This window comes from Triticum aestivum, chromosome 2A (genome assembly GCF_018294505.1).
Source record: "Triticum aestivum cultivar Chinese Spring chromosome 2A, IWGSC CS RefSeq v2.1, whole genome shotgun sequence".
Taxonomy (NCBI): Eukaryota; Viridiplantae; Streptophyta; class Magnoliopsida; order Poales; family Poaceae; genus Triticum; species Triticum aestivum.
In genome coordinates this window covers 764,958,944-764,978,381 of record NC_057797.1, presented here as the reverse complement: position 1 = coordinate 764,978,381, position 19,438 = coordinate 764,958,944, and the positions used below count along the sequence as shown (strand labels likewise).

The 19,438-nt window shown below is 44.9% G+C and overlaps 2 protein-coding genes across 4 annotated transcripts; one reads left to right on the top strand and one right to left on the bottom strand.

Annotated features, from left to right (window-relative positions):
- The first annotated feature begins 2,399 nt into the window (after positions 1-2,399).
- On the top strand, positions 2,400-6,076 carry LOC123186567 (putative B3 domain-containing protein Os04g0676650). 2 transcript variants are annotated; one of them, XM_044598307.1, is made up of 9 exons: positions 2,400-2,821; positions 3,326-3,667; positions 4,032-4,192; positions 4,309-4,413; positions 4,924-5,013; positions 5,141-5,241; positions 5,401-5,447; positions 5,546-5,622; positions 5,875-6,076. In XM_044598307.1, the coding sequence occupies exons 1-9, from the start codon at positions 2,497-2,499 to the stop codon at positions 6,037-6,039; spliced, it is 1,413 nt and encodes a 470-aa protein (XP_044454242.1). In that variant the 5' UTR covers positions 2,400-2,496; the 3' UTR covers positions 6,040-6,076. The 2 variants fall into 2 exon arrangements, with proteins under 2 accessions (XP_044454242.1, XP_044454243.1); XM_044598308.1 differs by having other exon boundaries at positions 2,401-2,821; positions 3,326-3,658.
- A 1,551-nt stretch (positions 6,077-7,627) lies between these two features.
- On the bottom strand, positions 7,628-11,500 carry LOC123186566 (uncharacterized). 2 transcript variants are annotated; one of them, XM_044598306.1, is made up of 4 exons: positions 11,307-11,500; positions 11,167-11,219; positions 8,347-8,505; positions 7,628-8,252 (listed from the first exon to the last, which is right to left on the bottom strand). In XM_044598306.1, the coding sequence occupies exons 1-4, from the start codon at positions 11,374-11,376 to the stop codon at positions 7,830-7,832; spliced, it is 705 nt and encodes a 234-aa protein (XP_044454241.1). In that variant the 5' UTR covers positions 11,377-11,500; the 3' UTR covers positions 7,628-7,829. The 2 variants fall into 2 exon arrangements, with proteins under 2 accessions (XP_044454241.1, XP_044454240.1); XM_044598305.1 differs by lacking the exons at positions 11,167-11,219; positions 11,307-11,500 and adding an exon at positions 9,706-10,570.
- Between the last annotated feature and the right edge of the window lie 7,938 nt (positions 11,501-19,438).

Here is a 19,438-nt window from a genome sequence, read left to right as displayed (position 1 = left end):
CGATAACAAGGGCCACATGTAACGCCAATTATCACGCTACGGGGTACCGAAAATTTCTTCCCTTACATTTGAGCCTACGAATTAAAGTTCACAATTAGAGTTCGATAGCTAGCGGCCCGGAGCATGACAACCTTATAGGCTATTGGAAGCGCTGGTCAATGCCTTGTAGCTACAATATAGTGAAGCCGGTCCGAAACCTGGCCCAAATCCTACATCCACCTCTGATAGCAAGGGCCACATGTCACGCCAATTATCATGCTAGGGGGTACCGAAAGTTTCTTTCCTAACATTCCAGCCTACGAACTAAAGCTCACAATCAGAGTTCGATAGTCGGCGGCCCGGGACGCGACGGCCTCACGGGCTTTCGGAAGCACTGTTCAATGCCCTGCAGTACAGTATAGTGAAGCTGGTCCGGGGCCTGGCCCAATCCTACCTCCGCCCCTGATAGCAAGGGTCAATTATCACGCTAGGGGGTACCGACAATTTCTTTCTTAACATTCCGACCCATTAAATCTCACAATCATAGGCCGATAGCTGGCGGCCCGGGGCGTGATGGTTGCACACATGCTTACAGAAGCACTGTCCAATGCCATGTAGCTACAGTATAGTGAAGCCGGTCCGGGGCCTGGCCCAGTCCTACTCCCGCCCCTGATAGCAAGGGCCACATGGTATGCCAATTACTCTGCTAGGGGTACCCACAATTTCTTTTCTAACATTCCGACCTACAAATCAAAGCTCACAATCAAAGTTCGATAGTTGGTGCCCAGTGGGCGCACGACTACCTTCACGAGTGCGCACAGATCCATCCTTACCGACGAATCGAATGGCGTGATCTCCTTCATTATAAAACATATAATTTTGAAAAATCACGCAGTCACTACTTCATCAACAAAGTGGCCGTGCAATGGTGGGGAGAGGGAAGAGGGATCGGTGAGAGGCCGCAACCCTTGTCCCTCTGCATTGGCAGCACAATACCAAATACATAACTATTTAGATTTCAGAAAAAGATCAACAATGTTAGCAATAACATTATTGGTTCACAAGAGCTTTCAAGATAAAACCCCTGCCTACTTTTTGAAGCACTTTGAAATTTCCTCGTATAGAGACGGTCACCAGAATCAGATTTGACGACCGAAACACGACATATTCATGTGACACCTTTGCGAGTCATAGAAAGGCCCACATTTCACGCCAATTATCACGTTCAAGGGGTAGCGGCAATTTCTTTCCTAACATTCGGGCTACGAATCAAAGCGCACAATCCGGGTTCACCAGTTGGCGCCAGTGAGGGTGTGGCTACCCATCAAATTGAATTCAATCAAACCGAATCGAATCGGATCTTATAGATTGGAAAGAATTTTTTGTCGTAAAAACGTATAACTACAAAATCGCACAATCACCCCATCATCAAAACTACGGCGATACAATGGCGAGGAGAGGGGGAAGGACCAGGCAAGAGCCAACACCCCCCTATTCCTTAGGTGCGCAATACCTAGTACTGTAACTCTTTAGATTTAGACAAAGATCCGATAATCTTCGCACGCTTCGCCTTCCTTCAACGGTGGCGGCACGATACCTGGCAATTCATAACTCTTTAGATTTAGAGAAAGATCCGACAATCTTCGGGCGCTTTGCCTTCCTTCAACGGTGGCCGCACGATACCTGGTCCTCCGTAACTCTTTAGATTTAGAGAAAGATCCGATAATCTTCGCGCACTTTGCCTTCCTTCAACAGTGGCCGCACGATACCTGGTCCTCCATAACTCTTTAGATTTAGAGAAAGATCCGATAAACTTCGTGCGCTTCGCTTTCCTTCAACGGTGGCCGTACGATACGTGGCAATTCGTAACTCTTTAGATTTAGAGAACGATCCGATAAACTTCGCGCGCTTCGCCTTCCTTCAACAGTGGTCGTACGATACCCGACAATTCGTAACTCTTTAGATTTAGAGAACGATCCGATAAACTTCGCGCGCTTCGCGTTCCTTCAACGGTGGCCATACGATACCCGGCAATTCGCAACTCTTTAGATTTAGAGAAAGACCCGATAAACTTTGCGCGCTTCGCCTTCCTTCAACGGTGGGCGCATGATACCTGTCAATCCATAATCCTTTAAATTTAGAGAACTATCCGATAATCTTCGCGTGCTTCGGTTTCTCCTACTCATGTTATTGCTTCACAAGACCTTGGTTTTCACCATTTCGGTAGGTTTGAATTGCCCACATCTCACAAAACCCCTCAACATTTCCATTTCCACACCCCCATTTCCCTTGTTTCCCATGTTCCCATTATGGCTCCCCCTACAAAAAAATCACCCCCAATCTCTCAATAATTAGCGAGCAGCACACGCCGCATACCCCCCCCTCTTCAAAAGCCACGGCCGGCCACCGTCTCTCGCTCATTATCTTTCAGTGTACGCCCACAACGAACCGAACGCAAACACCCAGAGCGCACGGAGCACGAGGCTGCGCTAGCTGGCTGCCTCGCGCGAGCACGACATGGCCGACGCGAACGGATCCTCCTCGCTGTCGCCGCAGCACTCCTCCGGCGGCGAGTTCGTGACCGGCGACTTCGTGGCGGTGCCGGGGGCCGGCCCGCACGCGTCGTTCCAGGCGCTGCTCGCGTCCGTGGGCGGCCACGGCGTGCACGGCGACGTGGCGAACGTTCTGGCGCAGCGCCAGTACCAGGAGTTCGAGCAGCTGTTCGGGCCGCCCGGCCCGCTGATCCAGGCGCCGCCGCAGCCAATGCCCCTCCAGGTCCAGGCCCCCTCGCCGACCCCGCCGCCGCCGCACTGCGCCCAGTCCAACCTGCTGATGCCCACCGGTCAGTATCTTGTCTTTTCTTTCTTTTCTGCATCGTCTTCGTACGTCCGTGCGCCGTCGTCGCCGTCGCCGGCGCGATCGTTTTCTCCGTGATCTGTCCCTTCCCATCCCAGGGCTTTCTTCCTGGCCACTCGCTTAGGGTTTTGACGCGCCCGGATCCGCGCGCTGTGTCCCTGCTGCGCGCGCCGCCATGGGCGTGCGCGAGATCCGTATGTCGTTCTAGGTTTTCTGTTCTTCACCAGGACTGCAATCTTGGCCGCTCTCCGGCCGGGAGGAGCAGATCACTGAGGAAGATTGCAGCAGGAAGCGAGATTCTGCACAATCTACTTACTAGATCAGGCAGGACTTTCCATTTGTAGCGTGTTAAATCACGCATTTCATCTTGTTAATTAGGGCATACCTGCTAGCTAGTTCTTCCTTTCCTTTTCTTTTCCCTTGCGTTTTTTGTTGTTTAGTGTACTGTGGCCTTGATTAATGCTGTTTTTTCTTTGCTAATAATTTTCAGGGACGCACAACTACCAGCACTGGCAGCCGCCCGCCCCCCAGCTCGGCGTCGCCGCGGCGCCACGGCAGGCCCCGATGGGAGCAGGGGGTTTTGGGGACTGGACCATGTACAACGTCAACAGCACGATCCTGTCTGTCGCGTGCGGTAGCAACAGCGGCAACAACAATGGCTACCATCAGAGCTCCAGGCTCTGCTCCGCCACTGCATGGCCCAACAACTTCATGCCGCCGCCGCCGAGCTCTTACAGTGTTTACCCTCATGGCATACAGCAGCAGCAGCAGCAGGGTCACCAACAAGCCATCACCTACAATGCCAACAATAATCATCAGCAAGGTAATTCAGGTATACATATATTTAATTACATGTGTCTGTGCAGTTTTTTCTCAATTTCTGTTTAAGATTCAGGTATCCATGCTGTGTGGATCTGTTTTATAAATTCTACGAATCTGATAACATTGGGTTCAATCTCTTTGATTGATTATATGCAAGGGTTATGTATAGTTGAATTTATTTGGTATTCAAGTTTTTCTACTGTTTAGTTTAGCATTGTGCTGAATCCAGCAACTTTGTAAGGGCTTGCTTTATGATGGTATAGATTGCGAAGCAAACACATTTTCTAAAATTTATTTATTTTGCAGACTATCTAAATTGCATTCATGCTACTATTGCACATTGATTCATTCTGTACATCGATCTCGTGCTGCAGGCTTTGTATCCAACTTCAGTGTGGATCCACCATTACTACCTGCTCAATGCTTTCAACCAATATCTCCGGTGCCAAACAATCGCTCTCCTCCACAATTATTCGAGGAGTCCAGATACGCCAGAAGGGCCAAGAGGCGCACCCAGAAGAGGAAGAATTCAGAGGTAACAACAACAGCTAGCTAGGAAACATGCAAATCATTTATATATGCTTATATAAGTTTAATTAGCATGAGCTAGCACACACCTGATCGATGCATGCCTGTGAGATTAATTTCCAGGACCCGCCTGAGATGGGAAGTGAAAACAGTGGTGGACTAGATCACGCCATGATGCTAGATGGGAATCACAACTTCAGCAACCTGGGCCGGCAAATTTTCATTACTGTAAGTAACATGCATGATGCTTTCTTTCTAGCTAGGTCCTATTTACTTCACTATATATGCATGCTCTTCTTTGCTGTACATGATTTTTTTCATTATGTTAACTAGACAAGCTATATATATATATATATATATATATATATATATATATATATATATATATATATATATATATATATTCTGCATTGATTGCTTTATATTCCAATAGATTAATAATACTTAGAAAATTATTCCATCAATTTACCACTAATTGGTTCCAGATTTAGACTCTAGCTTGTTGTGCAAACAACTGGAACCTGATCGATGTTCCTACGATCGAGTTGTAAGTTATGACAAGTAGCAAAACATGCTGCTGTTGTAATTTATTGTATTGTATTAAAATGAAGAAGGTGCCAAAGCAATTTTCAAGCATCCAAAGCTGAACCACACATAAGATCATCAGGTTGCTGCAGTTCGAAGTGGATGCATTCCCACTGAACTAACTTGAATTTGATCCTGCAAAACTATTTACAGAGGTTCAACTGTAAAGACTACCATATGGTTGTGTGGAAGGAGTTGACCAACAGTGATGTTGGAAATATTGGAAGAATTGTACTGCCAAAGGTACGTACGTAGCTAGCTAGCTGCCCACTATACATATATTACTCTAATTAATCAACATGCATAAAAGTTACTATCTGTTTGCTGCTTCGCAATCTCACTATATACATATATATACTGAATTTTGCAGAGGGATGCCGAGGCTAACCTTCCAGCTTTGCTTGAAAGGGATGGCCTGATACTCAAGATGGAGGACATGAGGCTTCCTGTTACATGGAACTTTAAGTTCAGGTAATTACTAGTTCAGAGCAATATATATTATTTTCTCTGCGACTACTCCGTAAATCATAGTCTCGCAGCGTTGGAGAGTTAATATCTGCCTCATTTCACTAGTTCAACTGTATGTATGTATAACTATATATCACACTGATGATGGGAGATACTTCCCAGGTACTGGCCTAACAACAAGAGCAGAATGTATGTCTTGGAAAGTACTGGTATGTATGTCTTAACACTGACTGAGTCAACTAAACACTTCAAACGTTTGTAAGTATGTACATGTGTTTTCTGATGAATTGCATTGTCTTAATCTCAGGAGAATTTACAAAGCACCATAATCTAGCGACACAAGACACCTTCATCATCTACAAAAGCCTCGAGTCCGGCAAATTTGTACGTGAAAACTCTACTCTACCCCACTTTCTCTTGTCCTCAGTAATAAATAGTCCACCCGGCTTCCCATCTGCAAACTAATTAAACTCGCCAGCTCTCTCGATACTACTCCCTCCATCCCATAATATAAGAACGTTTTTTACACCACTAGTATATTGGCCCAATAATATCAACTTCTCATTCTGCAAGTCACTCAATCTCATGATATTAGTATGACTTATGCCAATATTCTTTTTGTCATCTCTTTATCAGATTGTCCGTGGGGAGAAGGTGACTGGGCAGTGCGCTACCTTAATCTGTCCGGAATGCAAGGAGCAAGGCCGCATCAACAACAGACAATGCGGGTTCACCAGAAACCTGCACGCCAGGAAAAGAAGATCGATGCCTGCCGTCTTCACCTCAGCACCATCACAATGATGCATGTGGTGCATGTTGACTTGTTACACAACACCTACCTAGAAGCAATCACAAAATCAAGGAACAGCCAGAAGCATCGTCGAGAGAGTCGTATCACCCTAAATTATCATCGTTGACATGTTGTACCATTGGAACTGAATTTCAGACAGAAGTACCCTAGGCCTTAGCAGCTAGCTAGCTGGTGAATAGCTCTGGCCCCATCGATCGAAGAAAAACATCTTTCCGGTTTTTAGACAACTTAAGTTTGCCGCTTTACCATGTACCTGGTGTTCTGTTATGTATCTAGCTGTAAGAAAAATAATCTGTGCTGTAGTGTTGTACTTCATTCTGGATGATTCCCATATATATATATATATATATATATATATATATATAATATCGCCTCACCATTTGTAGCATGTCTTGATGTTTGGCTCTGAATCTGCTGAATTTGTCAACAGAACTAATGAGGGAGGCGATCCTTTTTGCAGCAGACTTGTGATGGTAAACAAGCAAGCAAGACCAGTTGTGACCTGTGAGAGAATGCGACAATGCTCTCACGCAGCATCAAAGTATGTCTCATCAAGGCAGATAGCTAAGAGCATCATCCTTTGACTCCTCAAAATTCTCTGGTTTGAGGAGTTAACCCACAAAATCCTGCACAAGGGTATCTTTCTTAAGCACCCAGCTGACGGACTATATAAACCGCTGATATTCCTGCAGCCATGGAGTCCATTGAGCAGGCAGAAGGACTCGTTGCTCCTTGATCGTCTCATCTCCAGCTTGCGCAAAGACAGGGGCTCTTCGATCTACCGGGTGCAACAATCCAGCTAGCTGTGGGCGTTGGATTGCTGCGGTTCAATGCGGGTTGCTTCTCTGGAGCGTCGTCTACCTGTTATCTCAGGCGTGCTTTTGAGCTTTGGAGCTGTGCTCCTTTTACCCTTTGGCTTGTATCGAACGTTTTTTTTTTCAAGTTCAGTTGTACTCTTGGCTTGTATGGGCTTCAGTTTAAAGCCGGGCAGCAGCCTCCTTTCAAAAAGATAGTTGCGGCCTTGCGGATGCGGAGTAGCTGAATAAAGGTAAGGTCCAGGCCGGTGTTATAGCGAATCGATTTACAGCCTTTATATATCTCAATAAAAATAGCCTCAGATTCACTGCAGTTCAAATCATTTTTCACCACTCGATTTTATCTGCATCCCGATAAAAGTAGCCTTCGGTTCACTGCAGTTCAAATCATTTTTCACCACTTGATTTTATCTGTCCTTGCATATAGGAGCGCTGTGCGATAACATTCTTCCATTGCTTGGAAAATATATGGGGAGACAATAGAAACAGCAGTGCAAAATTAGACCATGTACAGAGCAGTATTGGGGAGGTTGCGTCTAAATGACCAAGCCGTGGGAATAGCAGGAGTGATTGGAACAAGACGGTGGAATGGTCATTGACCAATGGCTGGCATGTAAACAGCACGCAAAAACAGAAACAACAATCAGCACACCTACTAGTACCCTACCCACGAGTATTAGCACCATAATTAACACTATTGTGATCAATAAAAGAACTGTAGGAAAAGCAACTAACAACAAATGCCAGGAAAACATGTGATCAATAAAACAAGCCGCTCTTGCGTATATATATTGATTTGACTCTATTTATTCTTAGGAAAACATGTGCTGCTGCCAATTTCTCAAAAGAAAAAAACACACAAAGGCGATAAAATAATCCTCTTGCCGGTCATGCTTGAACTTTGAACAAAAATAAGTATACATGTAAGTGAATAGCTTTAGGACAAACCACAGTAGCATCCACATCTACCGCCGCTTGGGATTGTTGCATTCACTACAGGGCTCCAGGACCTGGAATCCAACACCCGAGGGAACTCTCCCTGCAATGTATGTGTTCGCAACCTCAACAGCTCTCTGAGCCTCCGCTATATTACTCTCGGTCATCATTGGGCAGCATATACCCATCTTTTTTGAGGAGGTGTGCTTTCTAGTGATACCACACTTCGTACTATAGCGAGGCCCAGGGGTTGTGTCTAGTGTGAGGCAGTCAAGCCGGGGACTGCTCTCAAGGAGATAGATCACAAACTGAGCGAGCTTCTTTGATGAACAAAAGCCTGTGATCGTCACCTGTCTGAGGTGATCATGCCGGCACTGTGGCTGCCACCTCTCGTAATTAGCATTATCGCCTCCAACAACAGAATCATCAGGTCTCAAGGTATCCTGACCTACCTGGATATAGATATATAGGATCAATCGACATCAATACCATTGTTCTTTGATAACCTTTTGTAACATCATTTATAGACTAAGAGATATGACTTACATGTAGGGTGAAAGAATCCAAGGCCGGAGAAGCATCGAGAAAAGAAACCAGTGACAGGACATCAAACCTGATGAAGCAGCCTTGCAATGATCTTAGGATGTCAATTGTCAACTTCGTGAGGTAGGGGAACTTGGAGGGCATCATTGGAATATCGACATTCTGAAGAACAGAGGGTCCGGTGATCAATCAGGCCTCGTGTTCGTCCAATATGCATGTGTTATATACAAAAAAACTGTTGATCCTATATAACTTCTCTAGCAACCGATGTGTAAACCATGTTAGACTAACACAAATCACACGTGAAAAATAGTTCTTTTGAAATTTACTAGTTTCTTATTGGAACGTGTATACTTATGTTCAGTGGCGAATCTACAGGGCAGGCTTTAGCAGGCTCGAGCCTGCCCTCCAGCGCTGCCAATTCTTTTTTTTTTCTACTACACTTAAGGCCCAGCCCAGCCAAACGCCCCCACACCACTTGTTCGCTGGCTCGCTCGCACGAGGCCGTTGCTGCTTTCCATCCTCCCAGAGAGCACGCACGAGGCTGCTACCATTACTATATTATTATAGTTCGAACCATGGCAATTTTGCTAAAGTCTAACATTTGATAAGTTTCAAATAATTCCAAAAAATTACAGTAAATACTATGTGTGCCCAGTAGTATCTGGGAAATTCTGAGGTAATTTGGGTTGCAAGATTTTGAGATATTGGCTATTTTGCTAAACATAACCAATTTTCGGTTCAAAATTTTATATTTTGAAAAAATTCTGAAACAATTCTAGTGCATAGTACAGTACATGTTTTCAGTAGTATTCTGGTAAATTTTGACCTTTGAAAAAAAGAATTGAGAGTCAGTGTTTTTTTTCACACCGTTACTTTGAGCCCGCCCTCAATTTTCTTCCAAGATATTGTGGTGAAAGAAAACTATAAAAACATGTAATTGTGCATCTCTTAAATAAATGTTAATTAATAATAAATCAAATCTATTGAATGACACATAATTTATAAGCCCGTATATCTTGTACAATTCGATCTAATTTTTATTTTTATTTTCAGGAAACATGCACAACTCGATGATAAGCACCATGCTATTTCTTTGAGTGAAGAATATTAGAACAGCACGTAAAACACAAACTCTTTAAGCATGAGCACCTTCTCAACAGTACAGAGTGATACCAAGAATTAAAGAAGGGACCACGACAATTATGCCCACAACTATTGGATGAAGAATTATGAAATTGAATTTGGGACTTTAGATTGCTCTTATGGAATTCCCGCAAAAAAAAAGATTGCTCATATGGAAAATATCATATCATACCTTATGCTTTTCATATTGGTACAAGAGTAAAAACCAACACATACCTCCCAAAGAGAGATCAAGGATAGGCTCTTGACATTTGGCGCGGTGTATGAAAGCTTTGCACGAGCATAAGACAGCAAGTGGGATGGACCTATCAAATGCACATCCTGAAGTTGCGAAGGATCCGCAACTGAGATTTCTACTAGGGCCCCAATAAAGTGCAAAGTGGAGAGGTTGGGAGCATTGATCTCTACCGCCTGCAACCTCCCACACCAGCTAACTTTGAGGACATTGAGTTTCTGCAGCGTACATGGTATCTTCAAGCATATTATCTTACTGCAATTGATGATATCAATCTGCCCCAAACTGAAAGATTTGGAGAGCAAGTGCCCTAATCCCTCATCAGTAATGTTGACTCGATACAAACATAATGTTTCCAATCTACTCAACCAGCCAAGTGTTGTTGTCGGATGAAAAGCACAAGCATGGAGTTCAAGAGACCTAACTGAACTTGCAGCCGCCTCATTAGACAAAACCGAACATGGGAAGATGTACTCTTTCTTCATGGATCTACACAACACAAGCTTAAGTTCTTTGATCCCCGGACGAACAGCAGTTATTTGGAGCCATCTGTCCAGGTACGACGCGTCGATATTTTTGCAAGGGTAGAGCTCAAGATCAAGTCTGGATATCTCCATCCCATGGCGGGAGTGGTTCCTAAGAATTTTGTCAACTACGTTGATAAGAATTTTTGCGTCCATAAGAAAGATATCTGCATCGTCCTTATATTTCTTGCCAGTCAACCCAAGTGTTTCCACGCTGAGAGTGAGGTTGGTATAGCATCTCCAGGAACGCAGAAATCCACGACACACGCAGGCAGCACGAGCAGCATCTCGCACTGGCAAGAGGGAATGTATATGATGTATGATGTCCTACAGAACCAAGGTTGAAAATTTCGACGGTTAGACCACAGATAGTAATAAACGCGTGCTGACTTGATTTGTTGTTAATTTGAATAAAACAAGCACCCGCACACATATATGTTTGTTTTATAATAGGAGCTTTATTGACTTAATCATTGCATTGAGGGGAGGTCCTGCATAGCAAGACGCACACAATGCCAACGAAACAAAGTAAAGTTCAGAAACACAACCACACAAAGCCAACGAAACAAAGTAAATTTATTTGCAATTTTGATGATGAGGGTGCATCAACTGGGTTAAATCTATGTAACTGCGTTTCGTGGCAGATCTACGGCGAGCCTTGAAGATTTCCTTGGTAAGCATGCATATATGCTTGCAAGATACTACATGTCAGGACATTGAGGAATTTGCACAGTGCAAACCAGTTTATTCACGAGAAGATGTAAAAAAAATTCATAATTGGGCGTATCTTTGTATATGTTGAATTCACATCTAAAGTCATAATAAGATTGAATGCATACCGTGCTAGATATTTTACTTGTAATTAACTACAAACACTTGATTACCGGCCAGGAATTAATTAATGCATATGTTACATACCACGGGGAGTTTGTCAAACACAGGTTCACGTCGCCGGCAGGCTGATCCACCATCTGCAATGAGACTTGACCAATTAGAACAGAATTAAACTGCTCCGAGGAGAGAGATGCGGTCGGGCCGGGGAGCAGTTATGTACGTACGTGCGCACGGAGGTGTAAAGAGCTCCCGCAGCCACTGCTTCGTGGTGCACGCGGCGGCATGGATCCCCATGGATCGATCGGGAGAGGGAAGGCCCGCTGCGGCGAGGTATGTAGACGGCGGCGGAGTCGTCCCTTGCTTTAAGATCGCTCTCGTGTTGCCATGTTTTTTTTCACCTAGCTCTCGTACGTGTTGTTGTCAGTTGGGATATCTATAAACCTTTTTTTTTCTTGGTCCATCATAACGTCTGCAGGAAAACCCCTCATCGTTTTTAGAATCAACCTGCAGTACGTCTAGCTAAATTGTTTTGGAGCTTTTTTTTAGCTTAATATGGCTTGTTTGTTTGGGCTTTTACTTATGCTTTTGCTGCTTTTAGCCCCCTAAAAGCAGAAACTCAAACAAACAACTTAATTTCTCGGCTTGGGCTTCGGAGAAGTTGGTCTCCGAAATGCACTGCGGGCAAGAAGCTCGTCCACACCAGCTTCCGACAAGCTCCACCAGTTTCTCATCCTCCCGCAAAAGCGTGCCCTATGCTTCTCTGTTATTACATAAAAAAATGCCATCCATACTCTCCCATCTTGCATCCCCCAACTAGGGTTCAGGGTCCAGACACCCTTCTTATCCCTCGCCGAAGGGGGCCTTCCCCCTCGTCCAGGATTGAGCATGCTTAATGGATTGAGTTCGGTTCGTGAGGACTAGATTGGTTTCGCATCTTCAAGTTGTGTACAAAATTTAGGGCTGGAACATTTTCTTCCATTGAAACTAAATAAAAATATATATATATATATATATTTAAAAATAGTTTTTGGAGTAACATGATACATCTGATTGAGTAGATTTAGTGTGAAAGTAAATGCAATTAAATATTTTTAATCAAGCTTAACTATAAGATAGAAAATATTTTGTGACAAAACATTGTTTTAGTATGTACCAAGGCAAATGTATGAAAATACATGTCTTATAATACATAAGAGCAAGATCACTTTTTTAGTTCAACTAGTTATAACTAAAATTACCATGCAAAAAAAACTAAAATTAGTATTTAAGGTAGTATATTAAAATGTTTCAATAGAGAATGGTATACATTTATTTCTTAGGATTAATTATTTTGACTGAATACAAAAAGTTAGGAGAAGAATGTGAGTCTATTTTAACTCACTCCCGGGCTTTGCTCCTCTAACTTGCCTCCCATGGGACACGCCTCATGACTTAACTCCCTCCTTGATGTTGATTGTGTAGGGGGGAATCCAACTATGCTTGCCAAAACAAATGAAAATGCATTTCATGCGCTTCTTCACTTCCCTTTTGCTCTCATATTCTTACACTAAATGAAGTTCTTATGTCCCTTGCAATAGAAGTAGGCAATTATGAAGTATATTATCTTTTTCTTAAACGCATTTGCATGCTTCCCATGCAACCTACTATTTGTGTTCATTTTTTAAAATGATTGTTTGTGTTCATTAGTATTACTGATAACTTATATCTCAAGTCCTTTAGAAACCTCATCTGATTTAAGATACAAATCATACAAAGATGTATGGGAATTTTCTAATTTAAATTAAAATAGCATGCATCATACCACTGATTTGATTTTTTTTCTTCCAAACTAGACAAAGCAAGGGGATTCTGAAGGAGGAAGAGATGAACCTCGACTTGTGCGGGGTCACCAGTGGCAGCGGCAGTCCCAGCGTGGGGGTTGCGTGTTGGTAGAGTAATAATAAAGTTTTCTTTTATTATTTTCAGCCTGCTCATGATTTATGTTTTGAGTAATACCTTATGAATTAGTCGACGAATATGTGATTTGCCAGTCAAAACCTATTCTAAATATATGTGATTATTATTCTAAATGGATCCTTAGGCAAAATATGCATGTGGACACATACATAGACTAGCACATGTATCGGCTGATAGCCGCTTCGTCTCGGTGGTGATCCCTACATGTCCCTCTGCCGCCAAGGCCCGGGCCATTGGGCAACCCTGCGCTAGATTGCCGCCCGAGTGCTCACTCACCTCCATCACTTGGGAGCCCCCTCCCGAGCAGTGCCGCAGCAGGCTCGAGCTCTGTCACAATGGGTAATCGGCTCGCCGCATCTTTTTGTCCTCACATCGACCACCACGCATCCCAAGTAGCGAGCGAAGCAAGCACTAACATGACGGTCTCAGGCGCAACGACAGTCATCGGTTGTGTTCTGGAAGAGCAAGCATAGAAGGGGTTAGTGAAAGATGGGCTGATAGGTGGGGGCCATTTGTCATCGTGTATAGAAATATTTAGGAGTTAAGTTGTTACTAAAAAAAGGAGTTAAGCTGATTGGGGATGGGCTAGATACAAGCCTCCTAATGCCTGGAATTTATTGACGGTTATGTTTGTGAGTTAGTTCAGGGAGTTAAATTATAGGCGTTAGTTTAGAGATGCTCTAAGCCGATTCAGAGAGGTGTAGACATCCAAATACACATGCTAATCTTAAGCTCGTGGTCATTGTGGAAATGACTTCGATGAGAGAAATAGTTCAATTAATCTTACTAACTACAACTACAAAAGTGACACCGGGATATCGCTGTTGAAGTTGTTCCTTGGTAGGTCGAGCACCTAGAGCAACACCATGTCATTCAACGCCTTCGGATAGGATGCCACTGAATGGCGTCAAACCGAACTGTTGCTCGAGGCGGTGTGGGATTTCCCTAGTGAGTCTTGAGGTCCACTCACATAAAAAAAAGACCATCCAAGACTAGCCCTTGGAGGTATATTTTTATAGAAGGAATTCTCTAAGCACCCCGGGTCACCTCCGGACTCAAACCCGGGTGGGCTTGCTCGCTCCGAGCGAGCCAAGCCAGCAGGGTGACACCCTGCTCTCGGCCCACTCACATTAGGCGACTATAGCCGAGACTGAGATAGTGAGAATGGAGACTCTGCAACGGAACTCTTAGAAATCTCTCTATCACCGATGTGGTCCCTCCTCTCCCCAGCTGGATGGCCAAAATGGCTAGAAAACCCCAAGTCGGCAAAATACGTACAGAAAACAAGGCAGTTATCCTAGAAAATCTGGCGGAACATGTTCATGTACCGTAATTTGCACAAAATATAGCCATAGCAAGTCGTTTGAATCTAGTGAACATGTTCATGCATTTATCCATAGCAAGTCTTTTGAATCTTCACTAGATAGTAAACGGGTTTGGTAAACCCAGTGGAAAATGCTCTTATCCCGTAACAAACATCCAAGATAATGTTCTCTCTATCTACGAAAGCATTTTGAATGTTAACTTAACACTATGGTGCTGCATGCGTAACGTTGTGGGCAGCTCCATTGTTAGTCTGTTACTGTCCAATCGAGGCCAAGAAATTTATTTTGGTCACTCCGACTTTGGTCGCCAGCTTGACAGCGGATGGATGTACTGTACTGGGCTGAGAAACCCTTCCCCTGCTCGCTGCGTCTCTCCGCTACGCCTCTTAGTGTATGTAGTGTGAGATTCACCGCCTCTCTGTAAGTCTACTTTCCCTATCAATGAAATGATATGCATCCAATGCGTATTCGCGGAAAAAAAGGAAAAAAAGATGCTTGACAGCGGATGGATGTATGAATCAAAAACCTCGGAGTTGGTGGTGTACGGAATCCGTATGGCCTCATTTATCATATCTTCACAAGTCGTACTAATTGCCCCATCCTTAGTTACTCCCTCTGTTAACTAATACAAGACCTTTTATACACAACAACAAATCAAGCCATTTAGTTTTCCCCAAACCCTAAAACCTGTGGCGGCGCTGGAGACGATTAGGGTTTGACGTGGATCCAACTCTGCCCAATGACTCGTCGCCGGTGCAAGCGGGATAGAAGGGCGGCAAGTTCTCTGGGCTCATGGCTGATCCCAGCGCTGTGGGCTCGGGGGAGCGGAGCGATCCCCAGGCGGGCTGTGCCGCCAGGAGGAAACTTGAGGAGGCCCTTGGGAAGCTTGACATATCCAAGGAACAGGCTACTCCTCTGATCCTTGACGATCGCGTCGAGGGAAGGCCGGAGAAGTGGCTGAAGGAAATATGCCCTAGAGGCAATAATAAAGTTATTATTTATTTTCTTATATCATGATAAATGTTTATTATTCATGCTAGAATTGTATTAACTGGAAACATAATACATGTGTGAATACATAGACAAAGAGAGTGTCACTAGTATGCCTCTATTTGACTAGCTCGTTGATCAAAGATGGTTATGTTTCCTAACCATAGACATGAGTTGTCATTTGATTAACGGGATCACATCATTAGGAGAATGATGTGATTGACTTGACCCATTCCGTTAGCATAGCACTTGATCGTTTAGTTTGTTGCTATTGCTTTCTTCATGACTTATACATGTTCCTATGACTATGAGATTATGCAACTCCCGTTTACCGGAGGAACACTTTGTGTGCCATCAAACGTCACAACGTAACTGGGTGATTATAAAGGTGCTCTACAGGTGTCTCCAAAGGTACTTGTTGGGTTGGCGTATTTCGAGATTAGGATTTGTCACTCCGATTGTCGGAGAGGTATCTCTGGGCCCACTCGGTAATACACATCACTATAAGCCTTGCAAGCATTGCAACTAATGAGTTAGTTGCGGGATGATGTATTACGGAACGAGTAAAGAGACTTGCCGGTAACGAGATTGAACTAGGTATTGAGATACCAACGATCGAATCTCGGGCAAGTAACATACCGATGACAAAGGGAACAACGTATGTTGTTATGCGGTCTGACCGATAAAGATCTTCGTAGAATATGTAGGAGTCAATATGGGCATCCAGGTCCCGCTATTGGTTATTGACAAGAGAGGTGTCTCGGTCATGTCTACATAGTTCTCGAACCCGTAGAGTCCGCACGCTTAACGTTCGTTGACGATATAGTACTATGAGTTATGTATGTTGGTGACCGAATGTTGTCCGGAGTTTTGGATGAGATCACAGATATGACGAGGAACTCCAGAATGGTCCGGAAGTAAATATTGATATGTGTATAGTAGTGTTTGATCTCCGGAAGGGTTCCGGAATTCACCAGAAGGGGTTCCTGATGTTTCTCGAAATGTTTGGGCACGAGAACACTTTATCTGGGCCAAAGGGGAAAGCCCACGAGGCTTTTGGAAAGTGCAAAAGGAAGTTTTGCGGAGACGAGAGGCTAGACGCCAGGAACCCTGGCGTCTAGGGGGTAGACGCCGGGAACCCTGGCGTCTAGCCCTGGAGTCTGAGAAGGACTCTTGCCTTTCGGGTGAAACCGACTTTGAGGAGGCTTTTACTCCAAGTTTCAACCCCAGGGCTCAACATATAAATAGAGGGGTAGGGCTAACACCAAAGACACATCAAGAAACACCAAGCCGTGTGCCGGCAACCCCGTCCCCTCTAGCTTATCCTCCGTCATAGTTTTCGTAGTGCTTAGGCGAAGCCCTGCGGAGATTGTTCTTCACCAACACCGTCACCACACCGTCGTGCTGCCGGAACTCATCTACTACTTCGCCCCTCTTGCTAGATCGAGAAGGCGAGGACGTCACCGAGCCGAACGTGTGCAGAACTCGGAGGTGCCGTGCTTTCGGTACTTGGATCGGTCGGACGTGAAGACGTATGACTACATCAACCGCATTGATATAACGCTTCCGCGAACGGTCTACGAGGGTACGTAGACAACACTCTCCCCTCTCGTTGCTATGCATCACCATGATCTTGCGTGTGCGTAGGAATTTTTTTGAAATTACTACGTTCCCCAACAGTGGCTCTTGGCCGGGAAGGTGCTCCACCGGAACTATATTCACATCCAGACCATCACTAATGCGCTGCGGCCGGCATGGGGCAATCCGCGCGGTCTGAAGTTCAGATCAGAGGGAGTAAATGTGTTTGTAGCAGAATTCAAGAATCAGAGGGACAGCGATCGGGTGTGGGGCGGCTCGCCATGGCATATCAGCAAAAACACTGTGGTGTTGGCTGAGTTTGACGAGTGCATGCGGCCTGACGAGGTCCAGTTTGATCGCCTGCAGATTTGGGCTAGGGTTATGGATCTACCCTATAACCTAAGGGATGAGGCGTGGTGGATGCTAATCGCTAAGCAGATGGATAAGAACGCCCAGTTTGTCAAGTTTGATCACAATGGCGGTTACCTGAGAGCAAGGATATCAATTGAGGTAGACAAGCCTTTGAGAAGGTCGATTTTGATCGACTCTGTCAGGAGGAAGAAGATGGATGTGTACGACATTCAATATAAACAGTTGCCTTATTTTTGCTTCTCCTGTGGCAGACTAGGGCACTCAGAGCTCTATTGTGCTACCCCGGGCTCTCGCGATGCCAAGGGTGAGCTTCCGTTTGGCTCCAAGCTTCGTGCTTTGGATGATGCAAAGAAGCAGCCGGCCAGCGACAACTCCACCAAGGAACCAAAGACTCATAGCAAGCCAACCACTAGAAATTCGAGTACTACCAAGGAACCTGGGGAGGAAGTGACATCTCCTATGAAGAACAAGCAACAGCCGAAGCGCAAAGAAGGCCCACACAAAGTTTACAAACTAGTGGCAAAAACATTGCTGCTTACAGATGGGAGTTCGAACGATCCAATTGGGGACACAAGTGCAAACATCAAGGACCCAAGCTCAGCTGGTAATGGAACAGAAGGAGATGTTTTTGCTCGTGAACCAAAGAAGAAGAAGCCTACACCAGAAAACTCGACAGAGACCGCGGCATGGTCCTGCCCATCACAATGAGTGTTTTAAGTTGGAACTACCGGGGGCTTGGGAACCCCGAGGCAGTTCGGGAGCTTTGCAGTATTGTGAAGCTGGAAGGACCCTCCCTTCTCTTTGTAATGGAAAAAAAATGAAGGCAAAAACAGTTGAGGATTTGAAGTATACGCTTGGTTTTGCAGACAGTTTTGCTGTTGACAGTGTCAGCCTCAGTGGCGGCATAGATCTTTTTTGGTCCAAGGATGTGACGGTTGATTTGAAAATTTTCAGTAAGAACCATATCGATGTACTAGTTCATAATAATAATCAGAACACTTATGTTTGGCGTTTCACTGGTTTTTACTGAGCACCACGAGCGGAAGATAGACATCACAGTTGGCGATTCTTGCGTGCTTTGTATAACATACCCCATAGTGCATGGCTATGCGTGGGAGATTTTAATGAAATTTTGTTTGCTTGTGAGCACTTCAGCAGAGCGGCGCGGTCTGAAACTCACATGAGAGTGTTTCAGGAGGTTGCGGATGAGATCTCCTTCCAAGACCTAGGCCCTAGGCTGGTCTGGCAGCGGCGCGGTCTGAAACTCACATGAGAGCGTTTCAGGAGGTTGCGGATGAGATCTCCTTCCAAGACCTAGGCCCTAGGCTGGTCTGGCACGGCCTACACATGGGACAACAATCAAACAGGAGATGCAGATGTCAAGGCACGGCTAGCTAGATAGAGCCTTTGCCAATGAGGAATTCCGGCAGCTTTTTCATCACATATGGGTTAGACATTTACCTTCAGTTGAGTCTGATCATTGCTTTGTGATAGCAGAAATCAAAGAGGTATTGACAGATCGGCCTAGGGCAAAGAAGCAATTTTGGTATGAAAACGTATGGCAGATCCATACAGATTATGATCGCCTTGTAGCTGAGACTTGGCGAGGCATACCGCGGACTCCGGGCCTCCAAGGCATTGCATCGGCACTTGGTACATTGCAGTCAACATTAGAGCCATGGAGTTTGAAGGAGTTTGGGTGTTTGACACGTATTGTCAGACAACTCCAAAAGCGTCTGAACCGTGTTCGGTGTCAGGCCACAGGAATGGGGTCGTCGGATGAGGAGAAAGACATTGTTAAAAAACTGAAAGAGGCCTTACATCAAGAGGAAGTATGGACTCGATAGCGGTTGAGAGTTTCGTGGCTCCGTTAGGGTGATCGCAATACATCCTACTTTCAGGCACAAGCAGCGCATCGCCAACGAATGAATAAAATCACAGAGTTGCGACGAGCTGATGGCACCGTTTGTGCTAGTGGAGATGAGGATAAAGTGGAGGTGCAGACCTTTTACCAATTGTTATATGAATCACAAGGTTTTGCCGATCCGCAGTTTCTGTTATCGCATGTGCCGATCAAGGTGACACAGGCGATGAACACCGAACTTTCCAAACCCTACACCCCAGAGGAAGTCAAG